The sequence below is a fragment of the Elgaria multicarinata genome, chromosome 3 (assembly GCF_023053635.1).
Source record: "Elgaria multicarinata webbii isolate HBS135686 ecotype San Diego chromosome 3, rElgMul1.1.pri, whole genome shotgun sequence".
NCBI lineage: Eukaryota > Metazoa > Chordata > Lepidosauria > Squamata > Anguidae > Elgaria > Elgaria multicarinata.
In genome coordinates this window covers 150,701,604-150,718,114 of record NC_086173.1, presented here as the reverse complement: position 1 = coordinate 150,718,114, position 16,511 = coordinate 150,701,604, and the positions used below count along the sequence as shown (strand labels likewise).

The 16,511-nt window shown below is 44.7% G+C and overlaps 1 protein-coding gene across 1 annotated transcript; it reads right to left on the bottom strand.

Annotated features, from left to right (window-relative positions):
- Nucleotides 1-1,175: 1,175 nt before the first annotated feature.
- On the bottom strand, nt 1,176-16,041 carry LOC134395534 (vomeronasal type-2 receptor 26-like). Its single transcript, XM_063121697.1, has 6 exons — nt 15,881-16,041; nt 13,112-13,403; nt 10,743-11,552; nt 8,217-8,444; nt 4,468-4,594; nt 1,176-2,086 (listed from the first exon to the last, which is right to left on the bottom strand). Exons 1-6 carry the CDS (start codon nt 16,039-16,041, stop codon nt 1,176-1,178), a joined length of 2,529 nt encoding a protein of 842 aa, XP_062977767.1.
- Between the last annotated feature and the right edge of the window lie 470 nt (nt 16,042-16,511).

Below are 16,511 nucleotides of genomic sequence, written 5' to 3'. Positions count from 1 at the left end.
GCAGCGGTGGCAGGCAGTGGTGGTGGACAGCAGCAGCAGGTAAGTGCAGAAAGGGAGCCTTCCCTGAGTGCCTGCTGTGCAGCCGGCACCCAGAAAAGTCCAAGTCACCTTGGAGGGCCCAAATCTCATCTCGGCTTCAGCACCAAGGTGGGTTGGGCAACCCCCGAAGCACCCCTGACCCGAACCAGGGCTGCTTCAGGGGCTCTGAGCCAACCTTCGAGGCGAATCAGGGGTGGGTGCACAGCCCTATCAGAAACCAACCTCTGCTCAAAAACCTCCAACCAAAGAGATCCCACTGCTTCCCAAAGAAGCCTTATCCATACAAAGCCTGTAATATAAACTCCTAATATACATATAATGAACTATACACATAAAGCGGAGAGAGAGAGAGAGAGAGAGAGAGTAGTCCGGTACAAATAGCTGTTTCGAAGATTCTTCCTCAGTATGATGCAACTGGTTTACAAAAGGAGCCACGGCTACACAATTAGAAAGGAACCCACCAGGGTTTATCACCATATCATTCTTACGTCCTCCAAGCCGGCTACTGAGGAAGAATCTTCGAAACAGCTATTTGTACCGGACTACTGTATATATATATATATAGGCGCTTTATGTGACTAGTTCATTATATGTATATTAGGAGTTTATATTACAGGCTTTGTTGTGAATGTTGGTGTGAACATCCTAGAAATATTGTTAATGTGCCTGTTCTTTGTACATTTGTAAAGTTTTTGAATTATTCATCTATGAAAGTTGTTTTGATGTTTTTGTGGTTTGAGTGTTATCACTCTTATTATACTGCTGTTGCCATACCAGGCACTGAGCTGGAGAGGAAGCTCCAAGTGACTCAATTTCCAACTAGTTTCCAGCTTCTGGCACAGGCAAAGGCCAACTGAGGACTAAGCAGACATAAAATATCCTGGATTTTCACACTCTTCCTTAATGCTGAATGTCCCCTACTTACCTAACACACACACACACAAAATCAGTCTATACCACCCTGGTAGCCTCAAGATGTGCTGAACATATTCTAGGATCATCCAACCAGCCGTTTGTTTTTGCAGTGTATTTGGAAGAAAAAGGGATTCACTAGAATACCATACAAATGAAGTTCACTCCCAAGTGAAATACATTGTTTTTATTACTGCCAATGCTGAACAAAATAAGTGAACAAATCATATGCAATGTTTTGTTTTCATTATTAGATGCTCCTTTTTATTCAGTTCCGGCCTCAATACAATAATGTAGCATTTGGGGATGAAGATGCAACCCAGTAAGCCCAGACTGGAGGCCAGGATAGAGAAGACCTGCACAGCTACCATGTATTTCCCTTTGGTGCTCAGGTAGGCCGGCACAAAGGATACCCAAACACTGCAAAACACCAGCATGCTGAAGGTGATCAGCTTGGCTTCATTGAATGCCCCTGGCAGCTTCCTGGCTAGGAAGGCCACCGTGAAACAGATGGCAGCCAGGAAGCCCATGTAGCCAAGGGCACTATAAAACATGATGGAAGACCCTTCATTACATTGCAGGATGATCTGTCTCGGTTGGGAGTGCATGTCAGTGTACGGAAACGGAGGAGAGATTCCAAGCCAAATAATGCAGATGCCAACTTGAAAGCTAGAGGAAGAAATTACAATGGAGTTTGCCAAACTTTTACCCAGCCATTTCCTCATCCTGTTTCCTGGCTTTGTGGCTAGAAATGCCATGATCACAGTGATCGTTTTTGCCAACAAACAAGACACAGCGACTGAGAAGATGATGCTGAAGGCAGTTTGTCGGAGAAGGCAGGTCACCTTCTGGGGTCGTCCGATGAAGAGGAAGGAGGACAAGAAGGAAAGCAGGAGGGAGATGAGGAGCATGTAGGTGAGGTCCCGGTTGTTGGCTTTGACCACTGGAGTTTCTCGGTGTTTAATGAAGATGCCTAACAGAAGACTAGTGGTTAAGGACAAGAAAAGGGCAAAGAGAGCTAGGGCGATCCCCAAAGTTTCTTTGTAGGAGAGGAAGTTTATAACCTTAGGAACACATAGATCTTGGTCTTGGTTTGGATGCTGATCATCCGGACAATTCTTGCAATGCCCTGAATCTGGAAAAGAGAGGAGGGAAGAGCAGATGCCTCATCATTATAATTCAGCCTTATCCAAAGGGTGGTGCACTGATCATGTTTCAGACTACAGTGCCCTGCATTCCTATTGGCCATTATGGCTTGGCCTAATGGCAGTTGAACTCCACAACATCTGATGAGAACCAGATTAGGGGAAAGTTACTAAATCTGTCTTACATCACAATTAGTCTCTAATCTATTACATTCTGTAAAATGGGTGGAGAGAAAAAAGATCTCCAGATGTTTTGGAGCACAAATTCCAGCTTCCTCTCCATTGGCATTAGCAGTGGCTTCTGGATGTTGAATTCCCAAACATCTGGAGATCTACTCTCTGTCCATCCCTGCTCTAAGAGATATATTAGGGGGAGAACACATATATGCCACAAGAGGAAGATGAGATAAGGAGAAAGGAGAAGGCACAAACTAACAACATGGATTAGGGATGAGAAGAGGCGGGATTTCAAAATTCCACACCACAATACATGGTGGTGGCCTGTAGCTTTCAAGAAGGATTAGTTACATTCAAGGACCTTGTAATCATGCTAGCTATATGGTGGCTTCCTCATCCCTGTCCTTCTTGGTCGGTCGCCAAGGGAGGAGATGCAGTTAGATTACAATTACAACGTATTATTAATGCATCTCTAAGGGAGGGGAGCTTCCCATCATGTTTAAAAGAAGCAGTGGTACGGCTGCTTCTAAAAAAAGCCCTCCCTGGACCCCCCTGGACCTTAATAACTATAGACCAATATCAAATCTTCCATTTTTGGGTAAGGTGATGGAGAGGGCGGTTGCCCACCAACTCCAAGCAGTGTTGGATGACAAAGATTTTCTAGACCCATTTCCCACTTTGGGAACAGGAAGCTTGACTATAATGCCCATCGATTTGAACCCACAGGGCTCTCCTTATGTTCAGTGGCCAGGGAAATATTCTGCAAGTAGAAGGTTGTAAGTTCAATCCTGTAAATCACCACCCAAGCCGAGTCCCAGAATGAAGGGACAAGGAAACCCCTTGCCTGAGAATTTGAATTCCCTGCCACTCAAAGTCACTCTGTGGGTGAATGGCTCCAATGTCCAGAACTGCCTTCTTTGGGTGGAGATCCTCTCCCCTGAAAGAGCAGGTGAGTCGTATGGGGGTGCTCATGGAGGCAGCACCATTGTCTTCAATGCTTACGAGTGCCTTTTTCCAGCTCTAGCGAGATTATGGTTATCGGACAGTGAGAGTTTGATCTCTGTGTTCCATGCATTGGTAATCTCAAAGCTAAATTTCTGCAATGCACTTTACATGAGGCAGCCTTGGGCTTGCTTTGGAAACTCCATCTGGTGCTTAATGACCAGCTTGGTTGGTAATGGGAGCAGTTAATCGCCAGCATATAACACCTAGGCTGAGGGAACTCTGCTGGCTGCATGTATGCTGCTGGGCCAGGTTTAAGGTTTTGGTACCTGTTTACAAAGCCCAGGACCAGAATACTTAAGAGATCACCTGAGCCCCTACCTGCCTGCTGAGGAGCTGTGTGCATCAGGGCATAGTATTGGGGGCAAACTGCACATGACACTGTCTTTAAATATTGGTTTCTCCATTGATGTATCAAGCAAGCTGGTGATGGAGGAAACCAAAAGTGTTACAAAAACACACAAGTGGAGTTCTGGTGGATCACGTGAGGATGATCAGGGGATGATCAGAGGTCTGGAAACAAAGACCTATGAAGAGAGACTGAAACAACTGGGCATGTTTAGCCTGGAGAAGAGAAGACTGAGGAGGAGACACGGTAGCACTCTTGAAATACTTGAAAGGTTGTCACACAGAGGAGGGCCAGGATCTCTTCTTGATCCTCCCAGAGTGCAGGACATGGAATAACGGGCTCAAGTTACAGGAAGCCAGATTCCGGCTGGACATCAGGAAAAACTTCCTGACTGTTAGAGCAGTACGACAATGGAACCAGTTACCTAGGGAGGTTGTGGGCTCTCCCACACTAGAGGCCTTCATGAGGCAGCTGAACAGCTATCTGTCAGGGATGCTTTAGGGTGGATTCCTGCATTGAGCAGGAGGTTGGATTCGATGGCCTTGTAGGCCCCCTTCCAGCTTAACTATTCCCCTGGCTGGCTGCTTTCGCCCCTGGACTCCATTACTTCAAGCTTTTGTGAACCGCCCAGAGAGCTTCGGCTGTGGGGCGGTATATAAATGAAATAAATAAATAAGACATTTCTTTCAACTTAGTTAATGAATCCATTAGTTAACGAATCCACTAATAAGTAACTATACAAAGAGCTGGGAAGGAACCAGTGCCTAAAATAACCCTACCTAGAACCTACGTGTGTGTGTGCCCTATTTCTTAAGGGTAGTTCTTTGTTCTGGAGCCACCCACCTTCCTGAGTGGAGATGGTTCCTTCAGGACATGGGTCACAATCATAGCAACAGATCGGCTCTCCTTCCTTTATTGCCTTGGCATATCCAGGCCGGCAACTTTCAGTACATCTAGAAAAAGGCACGGTCTACCATGAAGAGAAGCAGAATACAGGAGAAATTAATTAGGGCTCATTTACACCAAGCAGGATATTCCACTATGAAAGCGATATGAAAGCGGTATATAAAAGGCAGGAGCCACACTACTGCTTTATAGTGATATTGAATTGCACTGCAGGAGCTACACCTGCAGGATCTACAACTGCTTTATAGCGGTACTGAAGTGCACTGACAACTGTTGGGGCCCATTGACACATAGAATCATAGAATCATAGAATAGCAGAGTTGGAAGGGGCCTACAAGGCCATCGAGTCCAACCCCCTGCTCAATGCAGGAATCCACCCTAAAGCATCCCTGACAGATGGTTGTCCATCTACACCATCTACACATCTACACCAAGCAGGATATAACACTATGAAAGTGGTATATGAAAGCGGTATATGGTATGTGTCATGGGTCCCAACAGTCGTCAGTGCACTTCAGTACCACTTTCATACCACTTGCATAGTGGAATATCTGCTTGGTGTAGATGAGCCCTTAGTTTTGTTCAAATCAGTGGAATTTGCATTGCAGGGAACCTTTACCCAGCTGTGGAGAGAGGTTCGCTTGGTGCCTACATTGTTTTCCTTTCGTCGCCAGCTGAAGACCTTTTTATTTTCTCAGTATTTTAACACCTAATTTAACTTAAATTTAAACTCTGCTCTTTTAATTTCATATTTTAACCTATATCAATTTTTGCTGTGTGGTTTTATCCTGGTCGTGCTTTTTATATTGTATTTTGTATTTGTGTTTTAAAATTGTTAGTTGTTTTATTATGCTCTTCATGGTTTTAATTTTTGTGAACCGCCCAGAGAGCTTCGGCTATTGGGCGATATGGAAATGAAATAAATAAATAAATAAATAAAAGGGGAAACTGAGGCATAAGATCATGAGTGCAAAATGTGGAGGGAGATTTACACATTTTATTAAAAAATAAAAAATAAAACATATCCTGCCCTATATTGCTAGGATTTCAGGGGGGTGTACAGATAAAATCATACAAACAGTATAAAACAATAAATATACATAGCTAAAAACAAATTAGAGGCTTGCTCCCTACCCCTTTCCTCCCACCCCTGCGCTCAGTAAGGCGCAATGGTGGATGAATTGCTTCCAAGTGAGCATATTTAGCAGACAGCTCTCCCCCTTCTCTGTGGGATTAGGGGTCATTTGGGGGCATCAACTTTTGAAATCAGTAAGGCTCTGCGTACCTGCAAACCTCCACAAGAGCATACCTTCTCCCTTCCATAACAGCATCATTTTAAAACGACAAGATTGAGGCTTGCTCTACGCCTCCAATCTCCAAACAGTCAGTGAAGTGCAATAAGTATGCATGTTTAACCAGTGCACATTCACAACGGAGAAGTTTCAAAACAACAGGGTTGGCTTTCCCTCTTCCCTTTCCATTATCCTTTTTCTTTCTTTTTTGCTTTTGTCCTTTCACCTCTTCTTCCCTCCTTTCATTTCCATTCTTCTCTCTCTCTCTCTCTCTCTCTCTCTCTCTCTCTCTCTCTCTCTCTCTCTCTCTCTCTTAAACATTCCTTTTTTCCAGCCTTTCCAATATTTAAAATACCAGGCAAGTGAATGCTTGCTTCTGAGTCCTCTGCTTCTGTACTCGACAAAGTGCAATTGAAGTTACTTCTGGGTAGACACGTTTCACCCTCTGCTCTCCCCACACACATCCCATGCAACTTTCCCTTCTGCCATTCAGCACTGCTCTGAGCAGCTCACATCGAGGGCAGTTCAGGGCCTTAGCTAGACCGGGCGAAATCCTGGAGCGAACCCCGGGATCATCCCTGTGCATCCACATGATACACAGGGGATCCTGGGATCAGGGAGGGATGATCCCTCCCTTGCCCAGGGGTCTTGCCCTCCACTTTGGGTCCACTTTTTCCATGGTCCCGGGCACTGGTCAGGAGCACTGTGCTCATTGGGGGTAGGGTGGGGGGAGCGGGGAAATTAAGTTTTTTTTAAAACAACAACAGCAATGCTTACCTTTGCACACAACTGTTCATGCACTCCGTCTTCTTTTAAAAAAAAATTAAATGGCGGGCGCGACACCTCTCCTCCTGAGGTCGTCGTGTCTTATGTGTAAACGGAAGAGGGATCTCGCATTAATCACAACGCAAGATCTTCCCTCCTCCGTTGTGGGATAGAAGGTAGGTCTAGCTAAGGCCCAGGTCACACAGACTCCCAAACCACACTGAAGCTGCCACAATGCGCGCGGGGGGGGGGAGGAATCCATCAGAAAACCAGTTTCCAGAACCCCAGATTTTACAGCAAGAAATAGTGCACTTGCTACGGAGAGAGGCATGTGTCATATGCCCCTATCGTCCTGCGGCCACAGCAGGATTGGAGAAAATATCCCATGTAGATAGGCCCTTAGACACTGGCCCAATCTACACCAGACAGGATATAACTATTTAAAAACGGTATGAAAACGGTATATGTAATGTGTCCTGGGCCTGAACAGTTGTCAAAGCCATTATAAACCATTATAAGCAGTAGTCTAGATCCTGCCAGGGTTTAAAAATGAATAAATAAGATCCAAAAAGGAATGTCCGAACATTTTAACACCCTTAAAATAATAGTCATAAACCAATCTCTCTCTCTCTCTCTCTCTCTCTCTCTCTCTCTCTCACACACACACACACACACACACACACACACACACTATTCAAACAGAACAACCATGCCTTAAAGCAAACTCAGGTCTGATACCTGCACAGGTGACCCAAATATTGCCATACAATGGCATACATGATGGGATGCAGGGGGATCTTTTTCTACACAGCCCTGCTTCTCTGCACCTTCTGCTGACTTCTGTGAAATGGTTGCTTTGTGATGCCCATGCCCATCGTAAGAGCCATTTTGTGAATGGACACACCCTCTCAGGGAAGCCATTTTGTGACAACAACCAGAAGCAATCCCAACTTCTCAAATATGCCCTGTAAAAAATCTGGAGGACACTGGCCTAGCAAACTTCACTGCATGAAAGGATTCCTTTGAGTGATGCTAAAGCCTTTCTATTCATAGTCACTATGTTATTTCAGTATAAATAAATAGGTTAGGTAGGTTGACCATATGATAAGGAGGACAGGGCTCCTGTATCTTTAACAGTTGCGTAGAAAGGGGGATTTCAGCAGGTGTCATTTGTACGCATGAAGCACTTGTTGAAATTCTCTCTTCATCACCACAGTTAAAGCTGCAGGAACCCTGCCCTATTGACCAGATACAAAAGAGGACAGGGCTCCTGTACCTTTAACTGTTGTGATGGAGAGGGAATTTCACCAGGTTCTCCATATATACAAATGGCACCTGCTGAAATTCCCTTTTCTATGTAACTGTTAAAGATACAGGAGCCCTGTCCTCCTTTGCATATAGTCACCCTAGGTTAGGGATCACATCCTTCATGTGCTCTGCACCATAGCTTACAAATTGATGGACCTTAAGGCTGCAATCTTATTCCCACTTACCTGACAGTAAACACCACTGATCTCAGTGGGCAAGCCATATCAAACCCAATGGGACATATACTTCACATTAGATATATATGAGAATGCCTGGGAAGGTATATTAAAGGGCATCAAAAGAAGCAAGTGTTTCCCCCACCTGGTTAAACCACCTGGGCCACCCAATGGCATTCTGGTCAATGGTGAACTTGATCTCTGAGGAGGCCTGGCTCTCTGTGCTCCCCACAACCACTCTAGCCATGGACATATTTGGCAAAACCACCCAGTTCACAATATAGAAGTCGGAGGCCAGTTCCCCGTTCTCATCCAAATAAGCTCCATCCATAGAAGTATTGTAAAGCTGGAATTTTTTCAGGAAAGGGTGGAGCTGGAATGACATAGGAAAAAAAACACATTAAGGAAACTGCAAAATCTATTGGTCATCTGTGCATTTGGAGCTCCAATCTACAATGATTCTTGCAGCCTCCTGAGCCCTGTTCAAATATGCCAGGAATACGATATGTTAGCCTGGATACACAATTTGCAATTCCCTGAAGAGTTCAACTGTTCAAGCGAATGTGCATAGACGGTCATTTCAGGCCATGCAGGTGAAGGCAAAGTGGAGTATTTCTTATAAGTTTTTAAACCCAACAAGATAGTGATCTCTCCATGAGAAATAAACAACTTTCTTTACCTCCAAATCCAGGTTACCAGAGTGATGTCATCTGATACAGCCATGAAACCCTGAGTCAGGCCCAGCAGGGCATCCTGTACATGAATGTTGAAGTGATTCAACACTCTTATATAGGAGACCCCCAACACCACCAACTGAGACCACCCTGTCTAGCTCTGGTTGGCAGATTGTTGAGCAGCTGGGTAAGTGATACACCCACAGGATTCTCATTTGGTTCTGGACATGTTTTCAAAAGAATCTGTACCTATAAAGGTGAAAGTATAGGTGCGGGTTTGTATGTCCGGAAATGTTTACTCACTTCCAGATGAGTTAGAAAATTGAAATTTGGCACATTGATAGGTTTGGCTGTACTATGTACCAGAAAAATCTAAAAACACAAAAAACTAGGCATATGCCTACAATTCCAAGCATGCCTTGGGTGGAACTCCCAGCATGCCTTGCATGGGGGGGGCAGACTTACTGGCCTTTGGCAGCCATTGTGAGATAGAAAACAGTTTGTAAAATAAAATAAGAATCTATTTCTCATGGACTGAGGTGTTTACTCCCCCACTCCCAAATGATTTGGCATTGGAGGCAACCAAGAGCCAAGCAACAAGCCAGCCAAACTCAGATATCATCTATTGCTGTAATTTTTACTTCATATTGGTAAATTGGTCTGCAGGCTGTCGCAGCGGGAAAATAGTACATCCTTTTAAAATAAAGAAACATGAATCTCTGTGGTCACAATAATGCCTACACAACAATGCTCTGAATTCCAGCTGAATTGTCAGTTGCTTAGGGTGACCTAAGAGTCTCGTGTGGCGCAGAGCGGTAAAGCAGCAGTTTCTGCAGCTGAAACTCTCCCCACGGCCTGAGTTTGATCCCAGCGGAAGCTGGTTTCAGGCAGCCGGCTCGGGTCGACTCAGCCTTCCATCCTCCTGAAGTCAGTAAAATGAGTACCCAGCTAGCTGGGGGGAAAGGTAATAACAGCCAGGGAAGGCAACGGCAAACCACCCTGCTATAAGGCCTGCCAAGAAAACGTCAGTGAAAGCTGGTGTCCCTCCAAGAGTCAGTAAAGACTCAGTGCTTGCACGAGAGGTTCCTTTCCTTTCCTTTCCCTAGGGTGACCACATGAAAAGGAGGACAGGGCTCCTGTGTCTTTAACAGTTGCATAGAAAAGGGAATTTCAGCAGGTGTCATTAATATGAATGCAGCACCTGGTGAAATTCCCCCTTCATCACAACAATTAAAGCTGCAGGAGCCCTGGTCATGCTAGCTAAAGATACAGAAGCCCTGTCCTCCTTTTCATTTCAAAATGCTTTTTGGGAGCAGAGTGCACTACATAGATAGTTGTAAGGTTCCAAATATCATTATTCAGGGACCCAGTCAATGCCGCGTATATCTCCTAGTAAACAATAAAAATTGGGAGGATTTCTGACTGGGGCACCAGATAGACCACAGTAACTCCACTACATCCCTGGGTTCAAATCCCCACTATGGTTTTGCTATGAGGCTCACTAGACGGTCTTGGCCAGTCACCAGCACTCAGCTTAACCTAACTTAGAGGACTGTTGTAAGGACAAAAATAGGGACGAGGGAGGGTAGCATATAAATACAATCAATAAGTAAAATGTGTGCATTATTATTGTTACTATTATTATTATATTTATTTGCATCCCGCCTTTTGCCCAATACTGGGCCTCAAGGCGGCCTTACAAAGTTTAAAACATACATTGTAAAACCTAGGAAAAGAAAATTATAAGTCATTAACATAGGTAGAGGGCCAGATTATTCTCCAAAAGCCTGCTGGAACAAACAAGTTTTAGCCTGCCTAGCTTCCCCGGGAAGCAAGTTGCAAAGCACTGGAGCAGCCACCGAGAAGGCCCTCTCCCATGTTCCCACCAAGTGCACCTGTGAGGATGGTGGGACTGAAAGAAGGGCTTCTTCAGAAGATCTCAAAGCACGGGCAGGCTCATAAGGGAGAATATGGTCTTTCAAAGAGAGAAGGAATACCTGCCATGACTGTACCCTTTGAAGTGCCAGCTTCTCTCTGCCCACCATCCATATTCCATTTGATTGGGGTGAGTAGGCAGCATTAAAGGTCCGTGCCACAGCCTGGATGGAATTGTAAATACTGTAGGAGTCTTGAGACAGGATTCTTTCAATCACATCCTGGGACAGGTTCTCTAAGGTCTCTTTTTCCATGCATCTTTCCCAGACTTTCACTGACAGCACATGGCTGGAATATAAACAATGAAACGCTGTCTCCCCAAACTGTTTGAGAGCAACTGCAAATGAGTCAAAATTGTCATATTGTGTCCTTCTATCTTTCTTGATTAAGAAGGACAAAGAAACAGGGGTGTGGTTGAAATTAACCATCTTGTACATGAAGCTTACGCTGAGTTCCTGCAGAGCTGTTGCAATCCAAACTTTCCCCACCGTTGACTTTTTGATCTGTTCAGTTCTTTGCAGTATGAGTACTACAGTGTATATGATCTGAGAGTCCACTGGACAAACAACAACATTGACCTGGGTTTTTATAAAATATGAACCTATCCTGTCCATCCTTCTCCAATCCTGCACTGGGATGCTTTCTGAGAAGGCAATGCAAATTCCATTCTTGATGACCACAGGTGGGAAGTTGCTCATGAACCTTTCCCCATTGTCATTGTCTGGAGCCAGGAGACTGATCCATGACCATCTGAAATAAAGGAGCAGTTTGACAATCCCCATGTAAGGAGGTTCTGGTTTTGGGACCATCCGGTAAATAAAAGGGAACTTGTGTCTATCCTTGGAGACTTGACTGACAAAACCATAACTGACCTGGTGAAGAGGAAAAGAGATTGATGTTTTTCACAAATAATATGCATTTCCATACGTCAGTCAATGGGGGAAAACTGCAGACCTATGAAAAATATACATAGAAATATGCACTTTCCCCTTTTGAACCAGCTGGAAAACAGATCGAAAATAAAACAAGCTTTGAAATGGAGTTCAGAGAATTCTGGCAACTTCAAAACTTGCTAGGTCTACCATTCCTTCCCATTTCACAGATGGTAAACTGATCAGACTGAGAGAAAAGTAGCTTGGCCAAGAAACATAAAAGGCATAGATGATGGCTGAGTCCTCAATCACATATTTGCACCCACAAAGCAATTAAATAAAATTGCTGGTGCTCAGAGAAACACACACATGACCCCAAACACCAACACCACACCCTGTACCCTCCACACCGACCGAGGTAAAGCACACATACGCATGCTGCAGGGATCTGAGCATCGGTTGACAAAGAAAGAGATCTTGGGGCCTTAGTGAAGAGCGCAATGAAAATGTTGACCCAGTGTGCAGCTGCTGTGAAAAAGGCAGATTCTATGTTGGCCATAATGAGAAGCAATAATTAAAAATAAAATGTCAAATGTCATATTGCCCTTCTAGAAGTCTATAGTGGATGCAAACAAAAAAACAAAAAAAAGGGATGTTGGATGTAGAGTTCTGCCTATTCATGTGAAATTCGGCTGGAGCAATAACTATCCCTGAAAATTTCATCTGAACCTGCAAAGAAATCAACCAGTCTCAGGCAGTTCCGAATACGTAGCAAGACACACACGCACACAGGACAAAGGTTGTCACACAGAGGAGGGCCAGGATCTCTTCTCGATCCTCCCAGAGTGCAGGACACGGAATAACAGTCTCAAGTTAAAGGAAGCCAGATTCCAGCTGGACATCAGGAAAAACTTCCTGACTGTTAGAGCAGTACGACAATGGAATCAGTTGCCTGGTGAGGTTGTGGGCTCTCCCACACTAGAGGCCTTCAAGAGGCAGCTGGACAAGCATCTGTCAGGGATGCTTTAGGGTGGATTCCTGCATTGAGCAGGGGGTTGGACTCGATGGCCTTGTAGGCCCCGTCCAACTCTGCTATTCTATGATTCTATGATTCTATGAATTGGATGCCACATGCACACAGCACAAGACTTTTCTCTTCTCCCAGGCATTTAGTAATATGTAATTAGCCTGGGTTTGTTTTTGTATGCTCTGTGATTTTTTGTTTCTAGAAGAATATATGTTAAGGTAAAAGCAGTCTGAATAGCCGCAGAATGCCGTTGGGGTGTTACTGCCAGGAACCCTCCATCTGGAAGCACCCTTAGTTTGGATTCAACCCAATATCAAAAACTTTGTCCTGTTTCAAATACCCCTGTGCAAAGATGACAGGGGAGAATATAAATAAGGGTGTGCTCTAAAAACGGTAAAACTGCTCTCAAAATATATTCCACTCTTTTGATAGGTATTGCCTGTCTCCAGCCAATGGCAAATGCTCTACTGTCCCAGAGAGATGGCAAAGTGGAAATAGACTCAGCTGATAACACTCACCCCCATTCACATACCTGTGGGGTTTTGTAGAGGTCCAGCAGGGTTGAAATCTGATTGGAGAGCTCAGAGTCGGCCCCTTCAAGAACAGCCAAGAGCTTATTCTGTCTTCCACAGCTGTAGTTTGGAACATGCTTTTGCCCGGCAGACATCAGGTCTACTGTGGCCTCATAAGTCATTCTTGCATTGAAATAGTTCTCATAGATGCTGTAGCCCAGGGTGATATTGGGCAAGAGCCTCGGATTCTGGTTGATCTCATGAATGGCAAACAAGAAGGGAAGGATGTACCAGTACCTGAAAGCTTCTATGCTGCAACAAAAATAGACGTCATGAGATTTTTATCCTCTATTCCGTTAAACAAATCTTGCATCATTTATTAAAATGGCCTTTCTATGCAATAGATATCGCTACGTTCCGCTCCTAGAACTAGACTCCTAGTTAAGGTGACCCTATGGAAAGGAAAACAGGGCTCCTGTATCTTTAACCATTGTATAGAAAAGGGAATTTCAGCAGGTGTCATTTGTATCTACACAGTGGTGAGCAAGTCTGGATTCAGCCAGCAGGGCAAGAGAACAAGGAATGGCGAAAGGCAGAAGTACAAAGGCAAGTGAACACACGGTCATTTGAGGTGGTGACACCAGAGGGTCAAGTCTTCAGAAGAAACCGTAGACATCTGTGGAGGAGCAGCCAACTAGTATCAAATGCAGGTGTGCAGAACCACAACCAAGAACAGCAATTCCAGGAGGAGAGAGCACCCACTTCACAGTCTGGCCTCCAGGCAAGAGGTCATTCGGAATCCCCTGCCAGAGAGACTGGGGAGATAGTTGAAATGTCCTCACATCCTAGGGATACCCATGATACCGCTTATCACCCCAGAGAAACTACATCTCCTATAGCAAAACAAGTAAGAACTTGAGACGGTCACCTGGTACAGAAGCCACACCATCTACAAGACTATGTTTAACTTTTTTGGGGGGGGGGGGTAAATGGGAGTTGTAATGTATTGTTGGTTAAAATAAAAAAAGGAAAGATGTATCAATAGGTCGAACTAAGTGAGACACACAGGAAGTTAGATGGAAGAGAAAGTCAGGGACACAGACTTTGATTGAAGGAATACTCGCCCAATCAGGAGGTGACACAGCAGTCAGTGACTCAGCACTCTCAGGAGTCAGTCAGGGCTGGAGAGAAGTTAGTTAGAAGCTATGTTTGTTTGAGGCAATAAAAGTTTTATTTTTATATAATACTGCATTCCTCATTTGCAACAAACCTATCTTTGAAACACATAGGGTCATGCTACTCCCAGTGACACCAAAGGGAACTTTATTCCCAGAGCAAAAAGCACTGCCAGGGGGGGTAATTTCTGTTGGGACCATGGCAGGGGGGAAAGGGTTACACTCCCCTCACCAAAGCATTCTAGTCATGTGCTGAATTGTCCGCCCTCCCTGGCATGTATCGGCATAATTTGTATGTGGGTGTTAGATGCAAAACAAAACAAAAAACACATTTCATGTCACATTTAGTTTTGCCCTTATGCTATCTCCGATCTAGAGCCCAATGCAACAGAGCTAATCCCGGCATTAGGACTTCTCCAAATTACACAGTGGATATCCACTTGCATACAAAATGCCCTGAACAACAACGCTAGGAAAGATGTCCAGTCCAGTGTTGGAAAAAGGCAGTGCATGAACCTCAAAGATCCAGGGCTGCAATCCCAAACATACCTGGCAAGGAATGAAACCCATTGGGCACAGCGAGATCAACCTATATGCATTACAGAATTAGAGACGTGGGAAGCTGCCTCACATTGATTGTCTATCTAGACCAGTAATGTCGGCACTGATTGGCAGAAGCTCTCCAGGGTTTCAGGCAGGAGTTTTTCTAGCCTGGGACCTTTGCCATGCTATACACGTCCTCTACTGGCTGAGCTATGGTCCCTCGCTCTGTAAATCCAATCAAAATATACATTGAAGAATTCAGCCCCAACATCTAGCTCAGCTGTCCAAGGAGGTTAGATCCTGACAACATTCCTGACTGAAGAATTCAAAATGAACCTCACCAGCTGCAGCATTTGAAATTGCAGGCAGGACTCTAATTCCCTCCCAAGAATCTTTTCCCCAAAACAAAACAGGACAAAATAGGGACATCATTTTCCAGAGACAGTCAGCAGAAAAGAAAGACTGGGTTCAGACAACACAATAGCCAATGGTGGTTTAAACAGTTGACGGTTGGTTTTTTAACCCACTGTGGGTTATGATGTTGTGTGGTGGGAGTTTTTTAACCAATGTTTGGTTATTTGGCTGAAATAACCAACACAAATAACCAACGCTGCACAGCGTTGGCTATTTGAACCACCATTGGTTATTGTGTTGTGTGGAGGGCACCATTGGTTATTTCCTCGGTCACTGCTGGTTATTTCGTCAGCCACAAAGTCGCAAGGCAAGAGCGGTCAAAGCGGTGCTGCCCTCTAGTCCAGCTGGCAGGATAGATTTTCAGCAGCAATGGCTGATGGGATACTAGTGGTAAGACTGAGGTGGGAGAGAGGGTGGGGAATGAGTGAGTCAACTCAACATGGACTAATAATCATCTCAGCCCTGATCCTAATCCACACCACGGTTGATTGTTATCATGTTGCGTGGGGAGAACCCTCTAGATAAACAACTGACGAGTTGATTATTACCCCACCGTTGACTATCATGTTGACTGAATGCAGCCAAACTCCTTGTCCCTGCTAAAAATGAACGTCTGGAAAGCATGAATTCAAAGTCAGGGGACTCATTACTACTTACGCACGAAAGGTGGTAGAGGGAGGCTTGACAAAAACATATGGTTCAAATATAGTGTTTATTGTAGAAGTGATCCCACTAATCAGGTACTCTCCTGGCCTGTAATAATTAAAAGGGCTCGTTTGCTCACTGATGAGATTCCGTGGGCATGTGGTCTTCAGCATCCTACAGGAAACATGTGGCAGCAGAATAAGCAATGCTATCCGCGATAAGCAATACATAGACACACGCCCCTGTCGCTGGTCTCAGAGCCAGCTAATTTGAAGCCAGACCTACTCAGAGACAGAGATGGAGTCCAGCCATGGCCTCAGATCTAAAGGGATGATCTCAAACCTCACACTGGCACAGTCCCTGCCTTCCTTAAATCTCACCCCAGGCTCTCAGAGGCACAGCAGATATTTATGCACCAGCTTTTCAGGATTCGTAGATGAGAAGCTACGAGGTGTTTGATGTTTCTTGCATTAGTTTCCAATGTCATCTTGTGGGGGATCCCTTGAGCTTTGGTGAGAAGTAAAATAAATCACCATCATTTTGATAATTATAAGAGAGGAAATATCACTCCTGCAACATCATTGAATTTCTGTGTGGCTCCATGGACAGCCAGGGCAAAACATCTTGGTGCAATTCACCAGTG

What these genes read in the sequence shown, in the direction of transcription:
- LOC134395534 (XM_063121697.1), bottom strand. Translation starts at nt 16,041, where the DNA reads ATGCTGAAGACCACATGCCCACGGAATCTCATCAGTGAGCAAACGAGC. An exon ending in GGCCCAGGTGGTTTAACCAG is followed by an intron (nt 4,595 to 8,216) that starts GTGGGGGAAACA and finishes TCTTCATGGTAG; the next exon opens with ACCGTGCCTTTTTCTAGATG. An exon ending in AACCATCTCCACTCAGGAAG is followed by an intron (nt 2,087 to 4,467) that starts GTGGGTGGCTCC and finishes TCTCTTTTCCAG; the next exon opens with ATTCAGGGCATTGCAAGAAT.